General features: G+C 44.2%; 1 protein-coding gene across 5 annotated transcripts in view; it reads right to left on the minus strand.

Annotated features, from left to right (window-relative positions):
- Positions 1 to 575: 575 nt before the first annotated feature.
- Positions 576 to 20,090, minus strand: part of CXXC5 (CXXC finger protein 5) — a 64,745-nt gene continuing 45,230 nt past the window's right edge. For 3 of the 5 annotated variants that reach the window (XM_083448817.1, XM_083448819.1, XM_083448818.1), the window contains 3 exons: positions 17,481 to 17,610; positions 11,737 to 12,700; positions 576 to 1,519 (listed from right to left, as the gene is read on the minus strand). In XM_083448817.1, the coding sequence (XP_083304943.1) occupies positions 1,475 to 1,519; positions 11,737 to 12,516 (825 nt within the window). In that variant the 5' untranslated portion in view covers positions 12,517 to 12,700; positions 17,481 to 17,610 and the 3' untranslated portion in view covers positions 576 to 1,474. Of the gene's footprint in view, positions 1,520 to 11,736; positions 12,701 to 17,301; positions 17,444 to 17,480; positions 17,611 to 20,090 lie in introns of those variants that run through there. The other 2 variants (XM_083448821.1, XM_083448820.1) reach the window with 2 other exon arrangements.

Raw genomic sequence — 20,090 nt, forward strand, 5'->3', positions numbered from 1 at the left:
CCCATATTTGCGGAACATTTCAGCTAGCTAGTAACACAATGCTGCTTGCAAAGGGAAAGGTCTCATTGTTTCATTTCTTGGGGGGGGGGGGGAGTTATTTAAAAAGAAAACATGAACAAACAAGAACCCTTGGTGTGATCTCTAATGTCAGTACTACTCAGAGCACACCCAATAAAATCAAGGGGTCTGCTCTCCATATGACTTGGGAGATCATACTATCATGCCTGCATGGAAGTAAATCCTACTGCATTCAATGGAGTTTACTCTCAGCGAGATGAGCGCCGCAACCCCAGAGTCGGTCACGACTGGACCTAACGGTCAGGGGTCCCTTTACCTTTACCTTTTAAGTAAGGTTAAAGTTGCAGCCTTAAAAATAACCAGCTGCCTTAATTTAAACCACCTGAATGGCAAACACTGGAAAATACTGTGTGTGTGGAGGAAACCCAACATAGCTAAAAGAGGCCATTTTTGTTTTGCCTTAGTATTGCCCCCCCCCCCCATGGCAATCAAAACATAAACAAACAAAGCCCCCCTGCATGCAACCAAAACAGACAGAATAATGGAAATGTAAACCATGACACAAAACATGCTTTCATTTTTATTCACAAAACAGCCTGAATCGCTAGAACATTACAAACAGCCTTTCAGTTAGTGATGGTCAGAAAGCAGGGAAACAAGGGCTTTGAACAGAAGAAAAAGACTCATATATGTTTCCAACACGGGTTCTGCAATAGCTTTATATCTGAATTCCAGTAATGTTTTTCTAAAAGAGAATAATTGCAGTTAATTCCAGGTTTATTCTAGTGTGCAGTTCTTCTTGGTCTAAACTTAATTATTATTTTGCTTTGCTTTAAAAACTTGCCAGTTTTGCAGTACATTTCCACTTTTTCATACCAAACATTCTGTTGATTAAACCTTAATCTTATGTGTATGTTAGGGGAAGGGAAACTACCTTATTTTAAACATATTCTCATTTATAAACATGAAGTTGAGCGATTCTAGAAACTAGCCACACTATTTTTCTTTAATGATGGAAATTAATCAAACAAAAATATGAATGAATAAACAGCTGTGCTAATTACAGTAGTGCTTATTAGTAACTAGATTTAAAAGGTTACTGTAAATTTACATTCTCTACACAAAAACTGCATCTTCCACACATAAACAACATCAACACCAAAACACAGGAAAATAAATTGATTGTCCATACTCTATAATGTCTTGTTACTTTATGGATTCTTTTAAAAAAATTATTTGAAAAGCAGTTAATGTTTCTTTTTTACTAGTACTCGAAGATGTTAAACAAATGCCAAAAAAATTATAAAAACAGGAATGAAATCTGCGAGAAAATTTTTTTGGTTCTAAAGGAGACACAGGCGCATCCATTCATTTCCGCCCAAAAAAGGCCTTGCCTGAGACAACACAAGCAAGCAGTGACATTGCACTGGATGACAGAGCTTTGGGATTCTTGTTCCTACTGAAACCACCGGAATGCAGCGCCTGTAGGAAGCATCACTTTCTGCAGAGACAGAAGAGAACAGAACAGGGACACATGATGAGCAGGGAGGAGAAGAACAAGCCCCGGGCAGAGTCAGCAGCTTTGCGCCTTTTAAGGAACGTCCAGAACATTACACCACACACAATGCCATTCAGCTGCAGTGTGGCTGCTCTTCAACGCTAACCTTACACCATTACATATTTGCAATTCCAATTACGGTGTCCTCCCCTCCCAAACCTATTTTTCCAACTTCCTGCTCCTGCAAAAGACATATTTACAACTTCACATCTTCTCTATTTGCAATTCTTCATGGTACCCAGTAGTCTCTTGTGAAACCTTTTGGCCCTTTGGCCAAATGCTTTTGCTGTATGCAGCCTAAAGAAGCGGCAAACTGCTCTTTTCATGCTTTCAAATGGTACTTTTTGGCAGGGAGTGGGGAGAAGGTGGTCTGAAGTCTCTTTATATGAACACAGAAATAAGTCCTCACTGATCACTGGCCTCATGTCATGCTGAGTCCACTAAGAATAAACTTCGATTCCCTACTGACCATTCCAATTGGACAGCAAATGCATATTGCGATGAAGGGACTCGTGGCTGGCAGTTACACGCTCAGGAGATACTTGTGTATGTTTATTGTGCTTCTTACTTTGTCAGTCACATGCATACATATCCTTACCCCTATAATAGAGCTTCAGGGATGCACATTAATCTCCCCCAAGGTGGGGCAATAAAGAGTTGCAACTTCACAATCTGGAAGGAAGAGTGGGAGGACAGGACTACCTATCTTTTAAAATTGACTTCACCATGTTGTGGTGTGCAACCTTTCCTGCTACTGTAAACAAGCCAGGAGAAAGGAAGGAAGGAAGGAAGGAAGGAAGGAAGGAAGGAAGGAAGGAAGGAAGGAAGGAAGGAAGAAAGAATCAAAATTTCTTGAACAAAGCTAACAGGAGAATGGGGTCTGCTGAAATGAAAAACTTTGCTCATTTAATTACCAAAGCCTCATGGTTGCTGTTGTTGAGGTTTGGTTTCATTGGTTGCTCAGGACGCATCTCAAAGATGGGGCAGGGAGGGAGGGAGGAGGCATTATCTGTGGCTGTTTCACAATGGTATATAATTCCTTCTCTCTGGCCAAAGCATGAGCATCTTCCAGGAGCACTGTAATATTTTCTGTTATTGAGATATTTACCTTCCAGCCATTTGGCATGTTATTTTGATGTGTCCATTTTATGTCTCTGGGTATAAAACTATGGAGGCTAGAGCTATACAGAAACTTTGATAGGCTAGGAATGGCACTATGTGGGAAGAAGCTCTGCTTCCCAATCCAAGGCTGGCAACACAATTTAGTATTTTATTGGCTCGCTTGTTCTTAAGACACAAGGGAAGTGAAAGCTGAGGAAATTGCCACCAACCTGTCCAGCCATGTGATGGTTTTTAACAGCCTGAGAACTTTAAAAAGCCATAATATAAAGGGACTCATTGTTGACTTTTTAAACGCAGCACCATTTCCTCCATGACTGATGGTGAAGGGAAGGATTTATCCATCCCTCCTTAAGGCTTCAGGTCTTCTTAATATTGCTGGGTGGAAGATTAGGTTAGTCCTTCAGTGTCTTCTGACTAAAAAGGTTGTACAGACTAGGCAGTAGAACTCAAAATATGTCTTAGTCCAGAGCGACTTGCAATAAAATAACTTACCATACTAAAATGCTAAAGAAAATACCAACTGGGCTTCTCTTCCCTTTTAGTCATTGCCATCTTGCTTTTCTACTTTATAAAAAACACTATCTTTTGAAATAATAAAGACAGAGGAATGAATAAAATACCCCTTCCAAAACCAATGCATAGTTTTGGAAGTGGCATTTTATTCATTCCTGTCTTTATTATTTCAAAAGATAGCAACTGTTTTAGTAACACCTTTAAAATATGTGTTTTATGAATGTTCTTGAAGTGGTAAAACATTCCACTTGCACATGCCATTAATGGAGTATCCGGGAACTGCCACTTGGAGCAGTGGGCACTGCCTTTATGTGTCATTTCAAAGAATAAAAAATGATGTCGGCAGGCAGTGCAAGTGTAGTGGAAATGGTCTGAACAAGCTTTCGCTGTCCTGAAAAGAAGTGTAGCAAATGTGCCATTGAAAACATTTCTGCCACACATTCTGTTTGTGTCATGAAAGACTGCCAAAGCAACAGGGAATCAATCACTGATCCATGCAATAAAACATGCAGATATTTCATAACAGCTAGCTTGGGCCTGATAAACTTGTGGCCTGGTCTTACGCATCTGTACTTGGAAGTCATTTCTGCTGAATTCATCTGGGACCAAACTCCTAAGTAAGCATGTTCTGGATCACAGCCTAAACCTAATATCTATAGCGTAACATTCCTCTTAGGAAACCGATTGTCCAAAAGCCAACATTTTGGTTGCACTTATTAAAGGTGCCCCTCATCAGAGAAACACAAGGGATATTTATGAATGATTCTGATTATGAATCAACAGCAACCACAATGGTTGCTACTTGAATCCTGCAAGTTGTTTGCATTTACCAGCTGATGAACCTGAAGGGACAGAAAAGGATGCTTATTTCTCACTAAGATGAGCCATTCTGAGTTGCTCAGGAGCAATTCCTGCTGTGAGGAGCTCTGAGGTTCAGTCTGCTGTTGGAACACAACTCTTTGACAATGAGCCAGGTTTCCCGTGCCTGCAGGGTTAGCCTGACCCGTCACTGAAACACACACAGAAAGAGAGAGAGAGGAGAGTGTGTGTACTGGGAAATAATCACTTTTTAACCTTCACAGGCTTGCCTCACAAATTTGGAGAGTCCATGAGAAAACAGCAAAGCGGGTCTTGGAGAAGGCAATTTCTGAAAGGATATTTAAAATGAACCGGAGCAGGCCCTCTGCCGTTGTTCTGTTGGTCCTCTCAAGTGTCCCAGATGCAGCACAGCTGACTCCCTTGCTCCTTCCGCTGTTCCGGATGTCAGATGCAAATGGGCTGGGCAGCTGTTCCCATGTCTACTGGCAGAGCAGGGCTGACTTCCTTCTTGCTGCCCATGAGCAGCCTGCCCCTAAACCGCCCTTGCATATTGATGGGGGGGGGGGGGGCCTCAGCTGGAGAGCTGTGGAAATCGGAACAATCACCAAAGCCCAAGTCTCCAGGATTAGAAAAGGAGGCAGGAGGAACAGGTGGGGGGGGGGGGTACCTGCTAGGCTTCTTCAGCATGGATACAGATGCAAATGCCAAATTTAACTCATAGGGCAGCACACTTTTAATCTTATTGCATCGTGCTAACTAAACCACAAAGCCTAGGGCTTGCCGATCGGAAGGTCGGCAGTTCGAATCTCCACAATTCAAATCCCTGCGACGGGGTGAGCTCCCGTTGCTCGGTCCCTGCTCCTGCCAACCTAGCAGTTCGAAAGCACACCAAAAAAGTGCAAGTAGATAAATAGGTACTGCTCCAGCAGGAAGGTAAACGGTGTTTCCATGTGCTGCTCTGATTTCGCCAGAAGTGGCTTAGTCATGCTGGCCACATGACCCGAAAAAACTCTCTGTGGACAAACATTGGCTCCCTCGGCCAGTAAAGCGAGATGAGCGCCGCAACCCCAGAGTCGTCTGCGGCTGGACTTAACAGTCAGGGGTCCCTTTACCTTTCAGTCATACTAACATCAATGATCTGTACAGAAACATGCAACATCCCTGCAAGCTGGCTTTTGAAACAGAATATTTACTTGGCATGAATAGGCATAAATGATAGCCCCACATACAACTGCAGTGTATCTCTCAAATTAACAGATGCTTTGAGTACCTTTGATGCCCTGCTTGTGGTATTTCAAAGGCATTGGCCTGCATCTTATTCAAAACGTTGTTGGGTTCGATGGACCTTGGTCTGATCTAGCAGGGAGGGCTTATGTTTTGGGGACCGGGAAGCAGGAATTGGAGACATTACATAATTTTAGTTATTTAATTTCTATGCCTTCCTTCCACCCAAAGGAGCCGAGGATGGCAGAAAACCAATCAATGGCTGATATTGCTCCAGGGCAAACTGTTCAGCAGTGGGGAATTTCACCAGCTCCAGAGTGGGAGAAGAATATTTTTGCTGCCTGTAGGATAACAAGTTGTGTGGGACTCAGGAAGTCTGCTAAGGTGACAACGCCTGAAAGATGGTGAGACATCAGAATGTGTTTGTCACTCATGTTAAGTAAGCAGGGTGGAAATCCGACAGTGGGCTGTGTGTGACTGCAGATTACATAATCCTGCACAGATGACATTATTAATACTGAAAGGAGTCTAGACACAATTCTACTATGCCTTTGTTCACAGACCTGTGGACTATTACAGAAAGGGGAAGAGGGCTGTGCAAGGCATTTTAGACAGAACAAACTTTCCAGTTAAATTGGTCTGGCTAAAACAAATGTTACTTGTTAGTGGTCCAGGATTTGTGTGGCAAATGCAGCTCTCGTTGTTGAGTGAGATCAGGCTGTGACTCTACAGGTCGCTTTCTGCCACACAGCCTAAACTACACCACAGGGTTGCTGAGAGGATGGGGGGGGGGGAGACCACCTGCACCAAGATGAGCTCCTCAAGGGAAGTGCAAGAGACAGAAGGGATAAGCGCCCCTAGCATGGCTCAGTGGGTAGAGCATGTGACTCTTAATCTCAGGGTCCTGGGTTTGAGCCCCACATTGGGCAAAAGAGCCCTGCATTGCAGAGGGTTGGACTAGATGACCCTTGGGTTCCCTTCCAATGCTAGAATTTTATGAATCGATGGAAGTACAGAGATGATCAACAATGCCTTTGAAGAAGATTACAAAACTATGTTGCAGGAGATCCTTAAATGTAAGCCTGCTTTGCCACCTATCTGTATGGTATCTTTCTCAGCATCCAACTGGCCTACGCACCATGTTCCATTATCGAACAGGACAACTGAAATTATTGCGGGACCCCCCCTCTTTCTCCCCCCCCTTTTTTAAAAAAAAGCATTCTGACAAAAATAACTTCAAATGAAAGTCAAACATTTTATTTCCTATTCACACTAACCATTAATATATATATAAAGCAGTTTCTATCTATTTATGCAGCCTCCTATCTCCTATGCATGCTCTCTCCAATGTCAGTCCCACTGTGTTCACCGGGGCTTGCTCCCAGGAAAGTGTACACAGGATCGCAGCATTAGAGATATCAAAGACTGAGCAGGTTTCTCCTTACATTATTTTCATTTATCTGATATAAACCAGTAGCAATTAATTTTAGCTCAGAATACGCCTCCCACTGCTTGGGAGATGCTAGTCCTAACTCTCCCAAAAATAGAGTAGACTTGCTGTAAATGGAGCAAGTCCCATCATATAATTTGAAAGCGGTTTCATAGAATCATAGAATCATAGAGTTGGAAGAGACCACAAGGGCCATCGAGTCCAACCCCCTGCCAAGCAGGAAACACCATCAGAGCACATTTATTCCCATTTCCCAGTCAGCAAGAGAACAAAAACAAAACAAAAAAGAATAAACCAAGCTATAAAGCCTTCCACAGGTTCGCTGTGTCATTTAACTTCCCCCATAATGCAGAGAATGAGGGAAAACACAGCAGCCTAATATGAACTGTGGAATCCGTTTTCCCACTTTGGGTCTCTTTAGGAGAGATGGACTTTCCCCTTTTCCAGATCACTGACTCAGCAAATTAGAACAGGAATATAATTTAGCAATATGGCAGTTTGGGAAAGATACCAGCCCCTCATATCACCACCACCCAGACTGGTCCCCCCCCCCACCCTAAGTATGCATTCCAATCTGATGCTAATTGAAAAATGCTGAATGTGGCTAATAAGAAAGCAAGTTATTACATTCTCTGTTCAATGTATTGCTGTCTTCATTGAGAGTGTGATGCCTACAGCCTTCACTAACTTCAGAGACAATAACTTAAGTAGCATAACCAGGAAAAAAACTCACTGCCCAATATATAGATTAAATGGAATTGAAGGGGTAGGTTCCCCCACCCCACCCCAGAAATTGAAGCTTTTCCAAAATTAGCCAGCTGCCTAACAAATTTGCAGATGACACCAAACTGGGAGGGGTGGCTAACACCCCAGAGGACAGGATCACACTTCAAAACGACCTTGACAGATTAGAGAACTGGGCCAAAACAAACAAGATGAATTTTAACAGGGAGAAATGTAAAGTATTGCACTTGGGCAAAAAAAATGAGAGGCACAAATACAAGATGGGTGACACCTGGCTTGAGAGCAGTACATGTGAAAAGGATCTAGGAGTCTTGGTTGACCACAAACTTGACATGAGCCAACAGTGTGACGCGGCAGCTAAAAAAGCCAATGCAATTCTGGGCTGCATCAATAGGAGTATAGCATCTAGATCAAGGGAAGTAATAGTGCCACTGTATTCTGCTCTGGTCAGACCTCACCTGGAGTACTGTGTCCAGTTCTGGGCACCACGGTTCAAGAAGGACACTGACAAACTGGAACGTGTCCAGAGGAGGGCAACCAAAATGGTCAAAGGCCTGGAAACGATGCCTTATGAGGAACGGCTAAGGGAGCTGGGCATGTTTAGCCTGGAGAAGAGGAGGTTAAGGGGTGAGATGATAGCCATGTTCAAATATATAAAAGGATGTCACATAGAGGAGGGAGAAAGGTTGTTTTCTGCTGCTCCAGAGAAGCGGACATGTGACGAGATCAGAGATTTATTGAAGAATGGGAAAAATTCTCAGAATATATTCATAATTTAAGTGAAAAACAAATAACGCTTGTAACGTTCAGAGAAGCTTTGTAAAAATGAAAGTCAAAATTATGGATTGAAAGCAGATTTAATTTAAGAAGTAGATATGAACCAAGAAATGTGTGGAAAATTGAGAAGGGAAGGAGTACCAGCCAAGTTGAGGGAAGTCAAAAAATGAGAGAATGGTTTTATAAATTGTTTGAATTGTATTAATTTGTCTTATTTGTAAACTGAATAAAAATTATATTTAAAAAAAAAGAGAGAGAAGCGGACACGGAGCAATGGATCCAAACTACAAGAAAGAAGATTCCACCTAAACATTAGGAAGAACTTCCTGACAGTAAGAGCTGTTCGACAGTGGAATTTGCTGCCAAGGAGTGTGGTGGAGTCTCCTTCTTTGGAGGTCTTTAAGCAGAGGCTTGACAACCATATGTCAGGAGTGCTCTGATGGTGTTTCCTACTTGGCAGGGGGTTGGACTCGATGGCCCTTGTGGTCTCTTCCAACTCTATGATTCTAAGAAAGGGTTGCAACCTGGAGAAGGGACCTGTACCTTTCAAAGACCAGCAGAAAAGAGTTCTACAAACATGGATGCTACATGCCTTCTCTCTCCCCCTTCACCACCCAAATAAGGAACAAGGGGGAGGTCAAATGGCAAAGGAGACACAATACTTTGCTTCCCTCCATTCAATAAAAGCTAGCTAGCTTAGGCCCAAATGTCATCAGTGCATATTTTCTGTTTGTGCTTGCAATCATATGGGGCTCAAACCAAGTGGGTCAATCTCTTCAGCTTCCTCTGTTATTCTTGAGCATTGCTTGGTGATGGGGGAGATCAGCTCTGCATCAGCCACAGAACCTAATTTTCAAAGCTACAGGATCCTTCTTTCAGTTGTGACCTGACAACTTTGCAACTCAGGAATGGCAAGGCGTGTCAATAGAATTGATGCATCACTTAAAGCAATTCTCAATCGAGACTGCATTGTTTATATGAAAGAGAATGGCAGAGCTACATGTTACATATGAATAATGATGGCTGCTGCTTTTATCCAAAAGCATTTTGGAAGGGAGCAATTTTGAGCAGAGATGCTTAACCCTTTCCTATGCATGCTACATTTCTTTAGCAATTCCTCTCCCCGGCTCTGCTGCTTTTTCTCCCACCAGGTTCCAAATATGTGGTTACATTTTGCAAACAGGCACCAGGAACCCCACAGAAGTGGGCAAGCACCCATGGAAGGGGTGACGAGTGTTTCAGAAGGAAAACAACAAGTATCAGAAGGGTTAAGCATCTCTTCCCACTGCTTCTCCATTCTGGATTACCAGTATGAAGCTTCTCAACAGCACCTGCTTTCCCCCCTATTGAAGCAGTAAACATCGTGGTTTGGTGCACACATTTGCATGTAACATGTAGTTCTACCCAAAGGCTACTGCTTCACTACCTTGCCTGGCTTGTGTTTGGCACTAAATGCTATCCACACATAATGTCGTATGTTGCCCAAAGGCTACTGCTTCACTACCTTGCCTGGCTTGCATTCAGCGCTGCTTGCATTTGGCACTAAATGCTACCCACACATAATGCCGCATGTCAGCTGGGCAACCTGGCCCACTTGTCAATGTGGCTTGCAGAGAGTTGGCAGCTTTGGGATTTGGGGTCCTTGCCTCAAATCCCCAGTCCCCCAACCTGCTCTAGTGTGAGTAATGAACAGCCCCAAACCTTTCCACATCTGGGAAACTGACCGATTAGCAAAGTAAAATTTATTCTGCAACTTAAAGATGCGCTAAACTTTCCTAAGATGATTTTCTTTACTGACAGTGTTGCATCCTTACCTTGGATCTGCTTGCATTTCATATGCATCTGATTACTCGTCCTGTTCTTTCGTTTGCCATCTTCCATGGCATGCTTGTCATGTTACTTCACTGTGTTTTGCTTTGTTTTTACCAAGAACCTCCTTTCAACTTACAAGGAAGACTGAGAGCTGCTAGGCTGAGATCCGTAATCTTGACTAAGTCACATCCCATTGACAAGAAGTGTTTGCACCAATAAAGGCTTTGAGTTTTCAAGAATCACAGCTGCTAGGCTAAGTCAAGGCAGCCCAACGTCTGTGATACACCTCACCCCTCCCAAAGGGACTTCCAGAAAATAAAAACCCACTCAACTTGGCATTTTGCAGTTGGTAGTTGGGCTGGGAAAGAAATCTGCCCAAGACCTTAGAAAGTGACCAATAGTCAAAGTAGGTGGATCTGTATTCAGAAGCTTCATATACTAAACCTATAAAGTCAGAGTTTGTAATTGGTCAGTAGAGGTTTTGGAGAGGCCACATTGTCTTGACTTGTATTAGCTTAGAAATGTGATTAGAACATTTTGAAATGAAGTTCACCTGCTAGAAGAAACTGCTCTAAATTGGTGATTGGCCAATGGTTAAGAAGAGGAGGCATGTTCTCTCCCTATGGTATAAAAAACTTTGGCATTAAGGCCTAGCTCTCACAAACAGCAGCTGAAGTGATAAATCTTTGTCCAAACTGTACCACTTCTGACGTCTATGCTTCCTTACTGAAGTGGGGCAGAGGAACACCCATTTGTACAAAATGAGAACTTGTGCTGTGTTATGGTGAAGGAGCCGGAGCTACAAATCAGGAAGTTCCTGCTATTCAGCCAAGCTACCACTTAGGCAAGCCACTACGTATTTCTGAATCAGCCTCCCCTTTGAAATATGGAGCCAATAATGCTCATCTACTTATAGTTGCTTGCCCCCCCCCCTTGCTACTTCCTGTGAAGGTGCCCGATGACTGTAAAAAGGGCATGCCAGAGAAGAGGCACTTTGACGCAACCCTTAGGATCACCTTCCCAGAAGGCGCTTTGTCGATCATAAGGAGTCGCGCCAAAGCATCTCCAGGAGGAATTGGCAGCAACGGAGGAGCAGGAGGAAGGGGCAAAGGTGGGGGAGCGAGCAAGCAAGCAAGCAGGGCTGGGCTGGGCCTGGTGCATACCGGCACCTATTTTCTTAAGGAAAAAACACTGGTGAGAAGATAACAGAAATGGAAACACTTTGAACAATCAAAAGCATTATGTACATTATTATAATTACATGTAAAGCAGCATGTCAGGGTTCTAGGACAACCCCCACACTGTCATGCTAGTTTCAATGTCGGGGAATATTATTATTATTATTCCCCTGTGGAGGAGTGTTTTAAGTCCTGTGAGATCTCAGATGCAGTCTGAGATAATGGAATCCAGAAACAGATTGAACACACCATCAGCTATTTGTAAGGAGTCTACAGAAGGCCCCAGAGAGCCACTCATATCATCACAGGAATGAGGGCCAGTCTGAGAGTTTCTTTCCCAATTACTAATAATAATGGTCTGCATGTGAGAAGACTGAAGCCAAGTGGAATATAAAAGGTAAGAACTGCTAAGAGATTCAAACCCCTGACATTTCCACATCCAGTCCACATAAATTGGCCTTGTGGTTCCACACAGAGCAGCTGAGGGGGAACTATTAAGCTGCCTGACCAAACCCAATTACCTCCAGTGCAGCAGAAGGCTTCTTTTTAAGTTCCTCACATTTTCGGAATTTGCAAATCTGGTGCCCAGTTTTACGGTTCCTACAACTGCTGCACTGCTCGCAATTTATCCGTCTTCTGCAAGGAGGACACATGCCACACCGTTTCCGTTTCTTTTTCCCTGAATTGATGGCAGATGCCAATTCGTTCTGCATTGGGTACTCTGCTAAGCCAGCCATATGGAGTGCGCTCTCTGCCAGAAATACGCCAGCAGGGGTCATAATGAAAAGGCCAGGGTTGATAGGAAAAGCCCCCAGGTAAGGAAAATCAGATGGGCTGTTCATTGTCTCTGCAGCCGAGACGGCTTCCATGTCTGAGATGCCCGTCCCGTGGTCATTAGGCAGGGGAATGTGCTCCTGGACTACTCTTTTGAGCAGCTCTGTCGACTGAGCAAACTGTTGCAAGATGCTCTGTCCTTCTGCAGAAATATCTGATTTGCTCAGCATGTCGGAGATGCTTTTGTGCTTTGAGGTAGAATTGCTTTTATCCATAGTTGCTTCATTGCCGTTGGCTACGGGGGCACCTTTCTCAGAATGTTCACTTAATGAGCTGGTGCTACCAAAAGTGGAGTAGTGGGAGAGTGGTCGAGACTTCTTAAGACTTTTGTTCAAAGGTTCGCTTATTATCCCACTTTTGTTCCTCCTTTCTGAATTGACTGACGGCTGAGAGTCATCTGGGTTCTTGTTTTTTTCCAATAGGCCTGGCTTGGAACTGGCGTCTTGATGAGAGCCAGTTTCGGACATCTTTTTTCTTAACAAAGAGGAGACCAGATAAAGCAGCAAGCCCACTCACGGTGGAAAACAACGCACCGCCACAATACTAACAGTACCAATCACAAATGACGGCGGGGAGGGGGCAAGGTCCGTCTTCAGTGCACTTTCAAGGCCATCACAACACGTCCTGCAGTTTCAGATACAACAGGTGCCTCTGAAAGTTAAAAAGGGAAGAGTGAATTAGCGAAGAGTGAGGTGTCTGCTGAAACATTTGCACCGTGTTGTTTTTCACTCAGGCCCTCCCCTCGTGATAAAGTCAGCTCTGTCCTCATCACGCCCATGAACACAACCATATGGGAGACTACAACCACTGCCAAACCACTGGACCTAAAGGCATCCTGGATGGGAATGTGCCACTTCTACAGGTAGCTTAAGGATACCTTCCTATGCATGGGATACAACAACATTTTACTCAAAGGACTCATTGAAATTAATGGACCTAATTTATTTAATATATTTATATCTCATCTTTCTCCTAAGATATCCCAGATGGCTTACAACATTAAAAAAAACACCACAGTATAAAATATAAACTAAAAAAACCCAAAGGGGAAAGGTTCAGTCAAAGAGCACATGATTTGCACCAAAAGGACCCCAATATTAATTCCTGGCAGCTCCAGACACGGCTGGGAAAGAGATGCTACTAGTCCGTGTAGTCCAGACTTGGCTCATCTGATGTTCTTGGACTCCAGCTCCCACAGCTCCAGAGTCAGCGATAATGGGAGTTGCAGTCTACCAACACCTGGAGGGTCAAAGGTTAGCCAGACTTCACGTAGCCAATACTGAGCTAGCTGGACCTATGGCCTGACCCAGTATAAAGCAGCTGTCTGTTTGCAATACACCCCACTTAGAAAGGCAAAACAAAAGAAGTGTGATCCAAAAGAGCATAAAGCAGTACTCTTGCACTGACGGGTACAAGCTCATTGCATACAAAACAGCAGTCCAAATATGGAGCTACAAATGTCTGGGTGTTTCCACTCTTGAAACAAAAGCAACAGTCATAAAAGTAGGTTTGAGAGTAGTACTGGATCCATGGGGGGGGGGGGGGAGGCTGTGCAACCCTTATTCAGACTTGCATTAATTTCTTCTCCTGCCTGGACTTTGAATTGGGAGCCAGATGTGCAATTAGTGGCGCTGTGGGTTAAACCACAGAGCCTAGGACTTGCCGATTAGAAGGTCGGCGGTTCGAATCCCCGCGATGGGGTGAGCTCCCGTTGCTCGGTCCCTGTTCCTGCCAACCTAGCAGTTCGAAAGCACGTCCAAGTACAAGTAGATAAATAGGTACCACTTCGGCGGGAAGGTAAATGGTGTTTCTGTGTGCTGCTCTGGTTTGCCAGAAGCGGCTTAGTCATGCAACATGACCCGGAAGCTGTACGCTGGCTCCCTTGGCCATTAGAGCGAGATGAGCGCTGCAACCCCAGAGTCGGTCACGACTGGACCTAATGGTCAGGGGTCCCTTTACATGCCCATGACACCAGTGGTTCAGTCCTAGCTGCTCTCAGGACAGCAGAGAGCCTTTCATGGGCTCTATCTTCAGTAGGAATACACTGAGCAAAAGCTGCATGTGACATACCTTTTGATGCAAGGGACCCACTCCTAGATGCTCAGGCTTGTTACCGATTTAATTATGCAAGCACATCCTATTTAAGTCTATTTGCAGAAACTCTCTTAACATTTTATCTCTCTAGCCACTTGGAGAACTGGTGTCCAAAGGCAGAGTGGCTACCGAGATAATGAAAATTAAAATGGCCACTTCATAGATTTCATTTGCCCTGTGGACAAATGACAGGCGTATGTCTCCTCCCACCCACCCTGTTCCTTCTACCCATCAGACACTCAGAAGGCCATAAAACAGGTTGTGAGGCGGGAGAGGGAGGATTTGAGCAAACCTCTGAGGCTGCTTGGCACCTGTGTGGGTCCTGTGATCAGGCAGATAATGGTGACTTGGCAAGCTGGCTTCTACAGATGCTTCCTCCATGCAGCTAACTCGCCCACCGCTTCTCTATGCCAATTGCTGGTGCTGCTGGCGCCCTCTGCTCTTGCTCTTAACAAATGACTGATGGCTGAGGTTTGTTTGGATTTTCCCTCTATTTTTCTAACTGAAGAGTGAACCAGAGCTGCTCTCTTAAAGCTGATCTCACAGCCAAGACACAGCGACAGCTACTGATGGTCAGTGATTTTTATTTTTATTTTTTGTGCTTAGCTTGGAGCTTTCTTCTACCTTCCTGATGAGTATTACTAGCACTGTGCCCCTCTCCATGTCCTAGAGTTACAACTAGGAACAGCTATTAGCCTGGCTAGTTGTAACAGCGACAGCTTCTAGGGTGAAGGCACAGAATAAGTCAACACTTCTCAGCCTTTTTCTAGTCCACAGATCATGGGTCAGATTGAAACCTACAGATATCAGGAGAGGCCTTGAGAGTGGCAACAATGGATAGGGCCCAGAACAGGGTGTCTACAGTGTCCTGTTGGGAACTGACTTGACTGAAATCATCCCTTTTCTCTCTTCTGCCTTCTCTCCCCCATCTTCTCAAGACAGTCCAAGACAGCCAGTGGTTCCAGCACAGAGATGCTGCGAAGCCAGATGCTACCAGTATGATCTGAGCTACTCAGTAGGATATTACACCGGGAGAATTAATTAAGGAGCAGCATAATTTATTTAAATGTGCACCTATACTTACAAGGTAGCCTATGCAAATGTTACACATATCTGTGTGTATGGGCCTGCGCCCTGGATCTTTTAAGTCCTTAGCAACACCTCTAACAACAACAAAACGATGACCAGTGTCCCACACAGGCAGCTCCTTGCCGATCAAGTATTGCTCTCTGCATTTAGAGAAGGATTAAAACACACCCACATATCATGGCGAGAGAAACACACGTTTGGTCACAGAAGACTTGAGAGGGGCTGCCTGAGGGTGTGCTTGGCTTGGAGTCCTCACTACAACATGCTAGGCCGTGAGCTGGAATTCAAGGGAAAAGGAAGCACAGGGAGAACAGCTGAAGCCGGGAGAAAATCCATCCGTTATCAGAGCTAGCAGAAAAATGGAACCCAGCCACTTCCGTTGGCATAAGGCAATTTTTGAGAGTTCCCTCTATGAGCTCAATATATCATTGCACAAACTGGCCAGAGGAATGGATTCTTATTAAGCTTCCCAAGTTGCATTCACACCTCAGGCAAAAAAACTGAAGTTTAAAAAAACATTTGCCTATGAACTCCATACTTTAAAAATTCTGAAGGCCCAACCCTCAAATTTTGCAGCTGGATTGTACAAAGTCTGTAGTTATCATAAAAATTACCTGCAATGTTTTGGATAACTTTTGGAGATTTTTGTTCTCCCTCCTTCCCACAGAAACCTCTCTCCAAATCTTCTATGTTGTTAGCAATTTGGAGGGTGAAGAATGAAATGAAGAGGGAAATAATTTTTCAGACTTTTCTCCAGTGTCATATGGATTAAGTGGCACTTTCTTCCCGCAGCCCAGAGATTGAGTTTGTCATGATTTTTATCCAAATGGCATTAGAAGTGATGGTGACCATGCCAGGTGGAGCAACTGTTGCAGCTGGATTCTGTGTGTGCCTACACAAAAATAATTCCCACCGAATTTCAACACGACTTACCTTAAGTTAGTGAACATTGCAGCCTTACAAAGCAATCATTGGTGTGTTTATTTTGTATGCATGCGCGCGCGCGCACACACACACACACACACACACGTAAGTATGCATTGGGCTGTACCTGTAGTCAATTAATGCTATACACATAATACTCTGTATTAATTCAGTATAGCCACCACAACCTGATTCTGTGCTCTCCATCATTAATTCACTCAAAGAATGCTGACTCCACATGGCCTTGCTAACTGCCTTAGACTATTTACAGGATGCAGCATAGTCCCCCTTCATTCATTGCTTGTGTGAATGGAGCATCATGCAATACTAAGGAGCAGGGTGGCACTCCTGGCCCTGGTAGCAAGCCTGCTGCCTCGCCCTTATTTAAACATATGCATGTTCATGTGGTCATCAGCAAAGAAGAAGCCTACACAGGGAATAGCTGTTTGTGGACAGGATTTTTCTTTGCAGACCACCAAGCTGACATCTAGGGGCAGGGTTGGTTAGCGCTTGTGTGTTATCCCCTTCATGTGACTGGGAGCGGCCGCTGGAACCATATAACACCAGTCCTAAAGGATCTTCATTGACAACCAGTGCGTTTCTGAGCACAATTCAAAGTGTTGGTGCTGACCTTTAAAGCCCTAAAAGGCCTCAGCCCAGTATACCTGAAGAACCATCTCCACCCCCACCGCTCCAGCCTAGACACTAAGGTCCTCCTCCAAGGGTCTTCTGGTGGTTCCCTCACTGCAAAAAGCAAGATCACAAGGAACCAGGCAGAGGGTCTTCTTGGTAGTTGCACCCTCTGTGGAACAACCTCCCATCAGATGGCAAGGAAATAAACAACTACCTGACTTTTAAAAGTCATCAAAAGGCAGCCCTGTATCGGGAAGTTTTTAATGTTTGATGTTTTAATGTGTTTTGGTGTGTGCTGTGAGCTGCCCAGAGTGGTAAAATTAATAATAGTAATATTGATGATGGTGATGATGATGATGATGATGATGATGATGTAAAGAGTATTGAATACCCTGTGGGGCTCATCAGAGGCCCCAACACTGCATATTAAAGACAAAACTTCTGCTATACGATCACAGATCTCTCTCAGAATAAACTTTTCCAAGCTGTTGGATCTTTCTGCATCCACCAACCTCTGGTTCTGCCCACTGGATGTGTGAATCCACACAAGCCAAGAGGTTTTGATCACAGAATAATCCGTGGTGTAAACTTGTGAAGTGAAAGCTCCCCAGTTCTGTCCTCCAGTAGACCACACGTCTGAAATTAGTCCAGTGCCTTATTTAATGAGTCTTTGATCATAGTAATAATCTACCTTAGGATTTCAGCTTGAACAGAAAAGCAGCAGAAAGGTGGATGGTCTGTTCTTCTACGGACCACAGCAGATCGCCACAGGCTAAATTATAATCCACGTGAAAGTCATCAACAAATCCATGGATCTGTCCCTGGAAATTGGAACACAGAAGAAAATGATAAGCATGGCAGCAATCACAGAAGGGGGAGGAAATGCTTGTATGAAGCATTTGCTACTTATCTGCAGTGTGCAAAGGGCCAATTCCCTGTTTTTATTATTCACAGGGGCCTCACTCTCAAGGGTTGCCAACGTTTGAAGCATGCAAGTCCTGCAGTTGTCTGTTTCACAGCAGCTTGGTATCCAGACGTTAGTAGGTGATAATGTTTACTGCCATGCTATGAAAAGCTTTACCTGATGACTTCTGCAAATCAAACCTTTGTTTAAATACCCAGGAGCAAACCAGGCTATCTCCTCACCATGATATTTTTTTTTGGGGGGGGAGTAAGATTGTGTATTCTTTTTTTCAAATCAGTATCATAATCTCAGACTCAAGAGGAGGAGCATCACTCAATATTCCATGTTAAGGCAGCTACTGCGCCCCCCAAATAAGGCAGAGATCCCACAGTAAAGCAGGCAAATTTTTGATTTGTCCCACAAATAGTGCTGCAGAAACCGAATCAAAGACACTGGAACTTGAATGAAGGACAAAATATAGGTTACTGGTTACCTTTCCATCCAAGAGTGTTTTGCCTCAAAGGAAGCTGGAGACAGCGGAAAGGAGCTGAATGATGGCTGTGGTGGATGAGATGGGGTACAAAAGAGGCCATATGGAGAGTTGAGTGCATAAAGGAAGGGTGGCTAGCGATAAGCAGAGGGAAGGAGTCTGGTGAGAGTCACCAGTAAGCTGAAGGTCAGTCTACTGTCCATCACAGAATGACTGCTCAAAACATGGCCTGTTTCCTGGCTCCTCATCACATGAAATGTCTCACACCTCACACCAAGTGATATTAAACTATAGACAGCAGCCCTGTGTCCCTCAGTAGACCCTACCTGGACTGCTAGGATGTCACAGTTTAGAGAAAAAACTTACAGAGGGCCTAGATGCGGAAAGTTTATTTATACAAATTTCTGCAGCTCCCCCCCCCCCCATTTTGCTTCCCTCACAACAATTGTAGGTTTCATCTTAAATTACTAGAAGAAGAAGAGTTTGGATTTGATATCCTGCCTTTCACTCCCTTTAAGGAGTCTCCAAGCGGCTAACACTCTCCTTTCCCTTCCTCCCCCCTAACAAACCCTCTGTGAGGTGAGTGGGGCTGAGAGACTTCAGAGAAGTGTGACTGGCCCAAGGTCACCCAGCAGCTGCATGTGGAGGAGCGGAGACGCAAACCCGGTTCCCCAGATTACGAGTCTACCGCTCTGAACCACTACACCACACTGACTCTCAAAGGGGTTGTTGCAAATACCAGACTCCAGAAGCTGAATGATTTTAAAAATATACTAAAAAAATGAAAGAAGTAAAGTAATAGTTCCTCCCCCCGCTTTAAGAATACAGCTAGAGAGCAGAACTGCAGCAATCTTAGAGTGCCGATTCTATGCATGTTTACTCAGAAGCAAGTCCACATGGCGCTTACTGCCAGGACTGCACTCTTGAGATTCTTTGTAGATGCTTTTGCACACAAATTTGGCAACTGGGGTCTAGTTGACTAGGGTTGCAACTGGGCTGCACTTCATTATCGAGTTTGGTAGAAAGCGCAGGTGATGTTGGGGGGGAGAGTCATTCATTCCCAGAAACAAGGGTTTCCAAAAGCCGCTTGAAGCTGGTTTGTTTACAACAGGTGCAAGGTCACTCTAAAGAATGTTCCTACATATCTGTTTCAGTGCTGGACACAGAGAGATGTTTAGTCTGAACGCTGCTCTTGTGGTGTGAAGATGCGAGAGCAGGTCTGGCAGCTTTAGGGCTAGATGGAACAGTTTAAACTAAACCTCTATCAGGGAGGATAGATGGTTGTATCCTGTTGTAACTGTTATGCTTAAAGAGCAACAGTAAAGAATTCTGTCTGTATTTGAATGTTTCCTGCAATTTATTTCTATGCTCCATGCTAGACCTGGAACTCCTACACGCTCTGAAGGGGCCTGGAACTTGGAAGTGTACTGGACCCAAAGATAAGGAGTCCCAAGAGGTTATGGTTAACCCCATTATTCCAACAAAACACAAGTTTCTATGTATGTCACCCACTCCTTTGAGTGGAGTTGATATGATGGGTGACGCCATATTTCCACACCTACATACTCCAACACGGTTGTGTCACAGCTCGTGTTAGTGGGACTCAAGTCTCTGAGCATAAAAATGAGTCAGTTTCCGCCGTTCTTGCTGCCAGATAGACTGCCTCTGCTACCCTACCATGAGTCAGCTCAGAAGCTGTTGTGCAAAAAAGTTATAGATAGCCACACACCTCACTCACACTTTTCCCTCCACTGCTGTCTGTATTCAGTGAATGACTGCTGTGTTTGTCTGGAAGTTTGAGGCCAAACTAACATATTTCACCATGAAATGGTCACCACCGCATAATAGTCGCATCCTCTCTTTTTTGGACCCTAAAATCAGTCCCCAGAGCGTTCACCACATGATAA

This window comes from Podarcis tiliguerta (genome assembly GCF_965153285.1).
Source record: "Podarcis tiliguerta genome assembly, chromosome: 7".
NCBI lineage: Eukaryota > Metazoa > Chordata > Lepidosauria > Squamata > Lacertidae > Podarcis > Podarcis tiliguerta.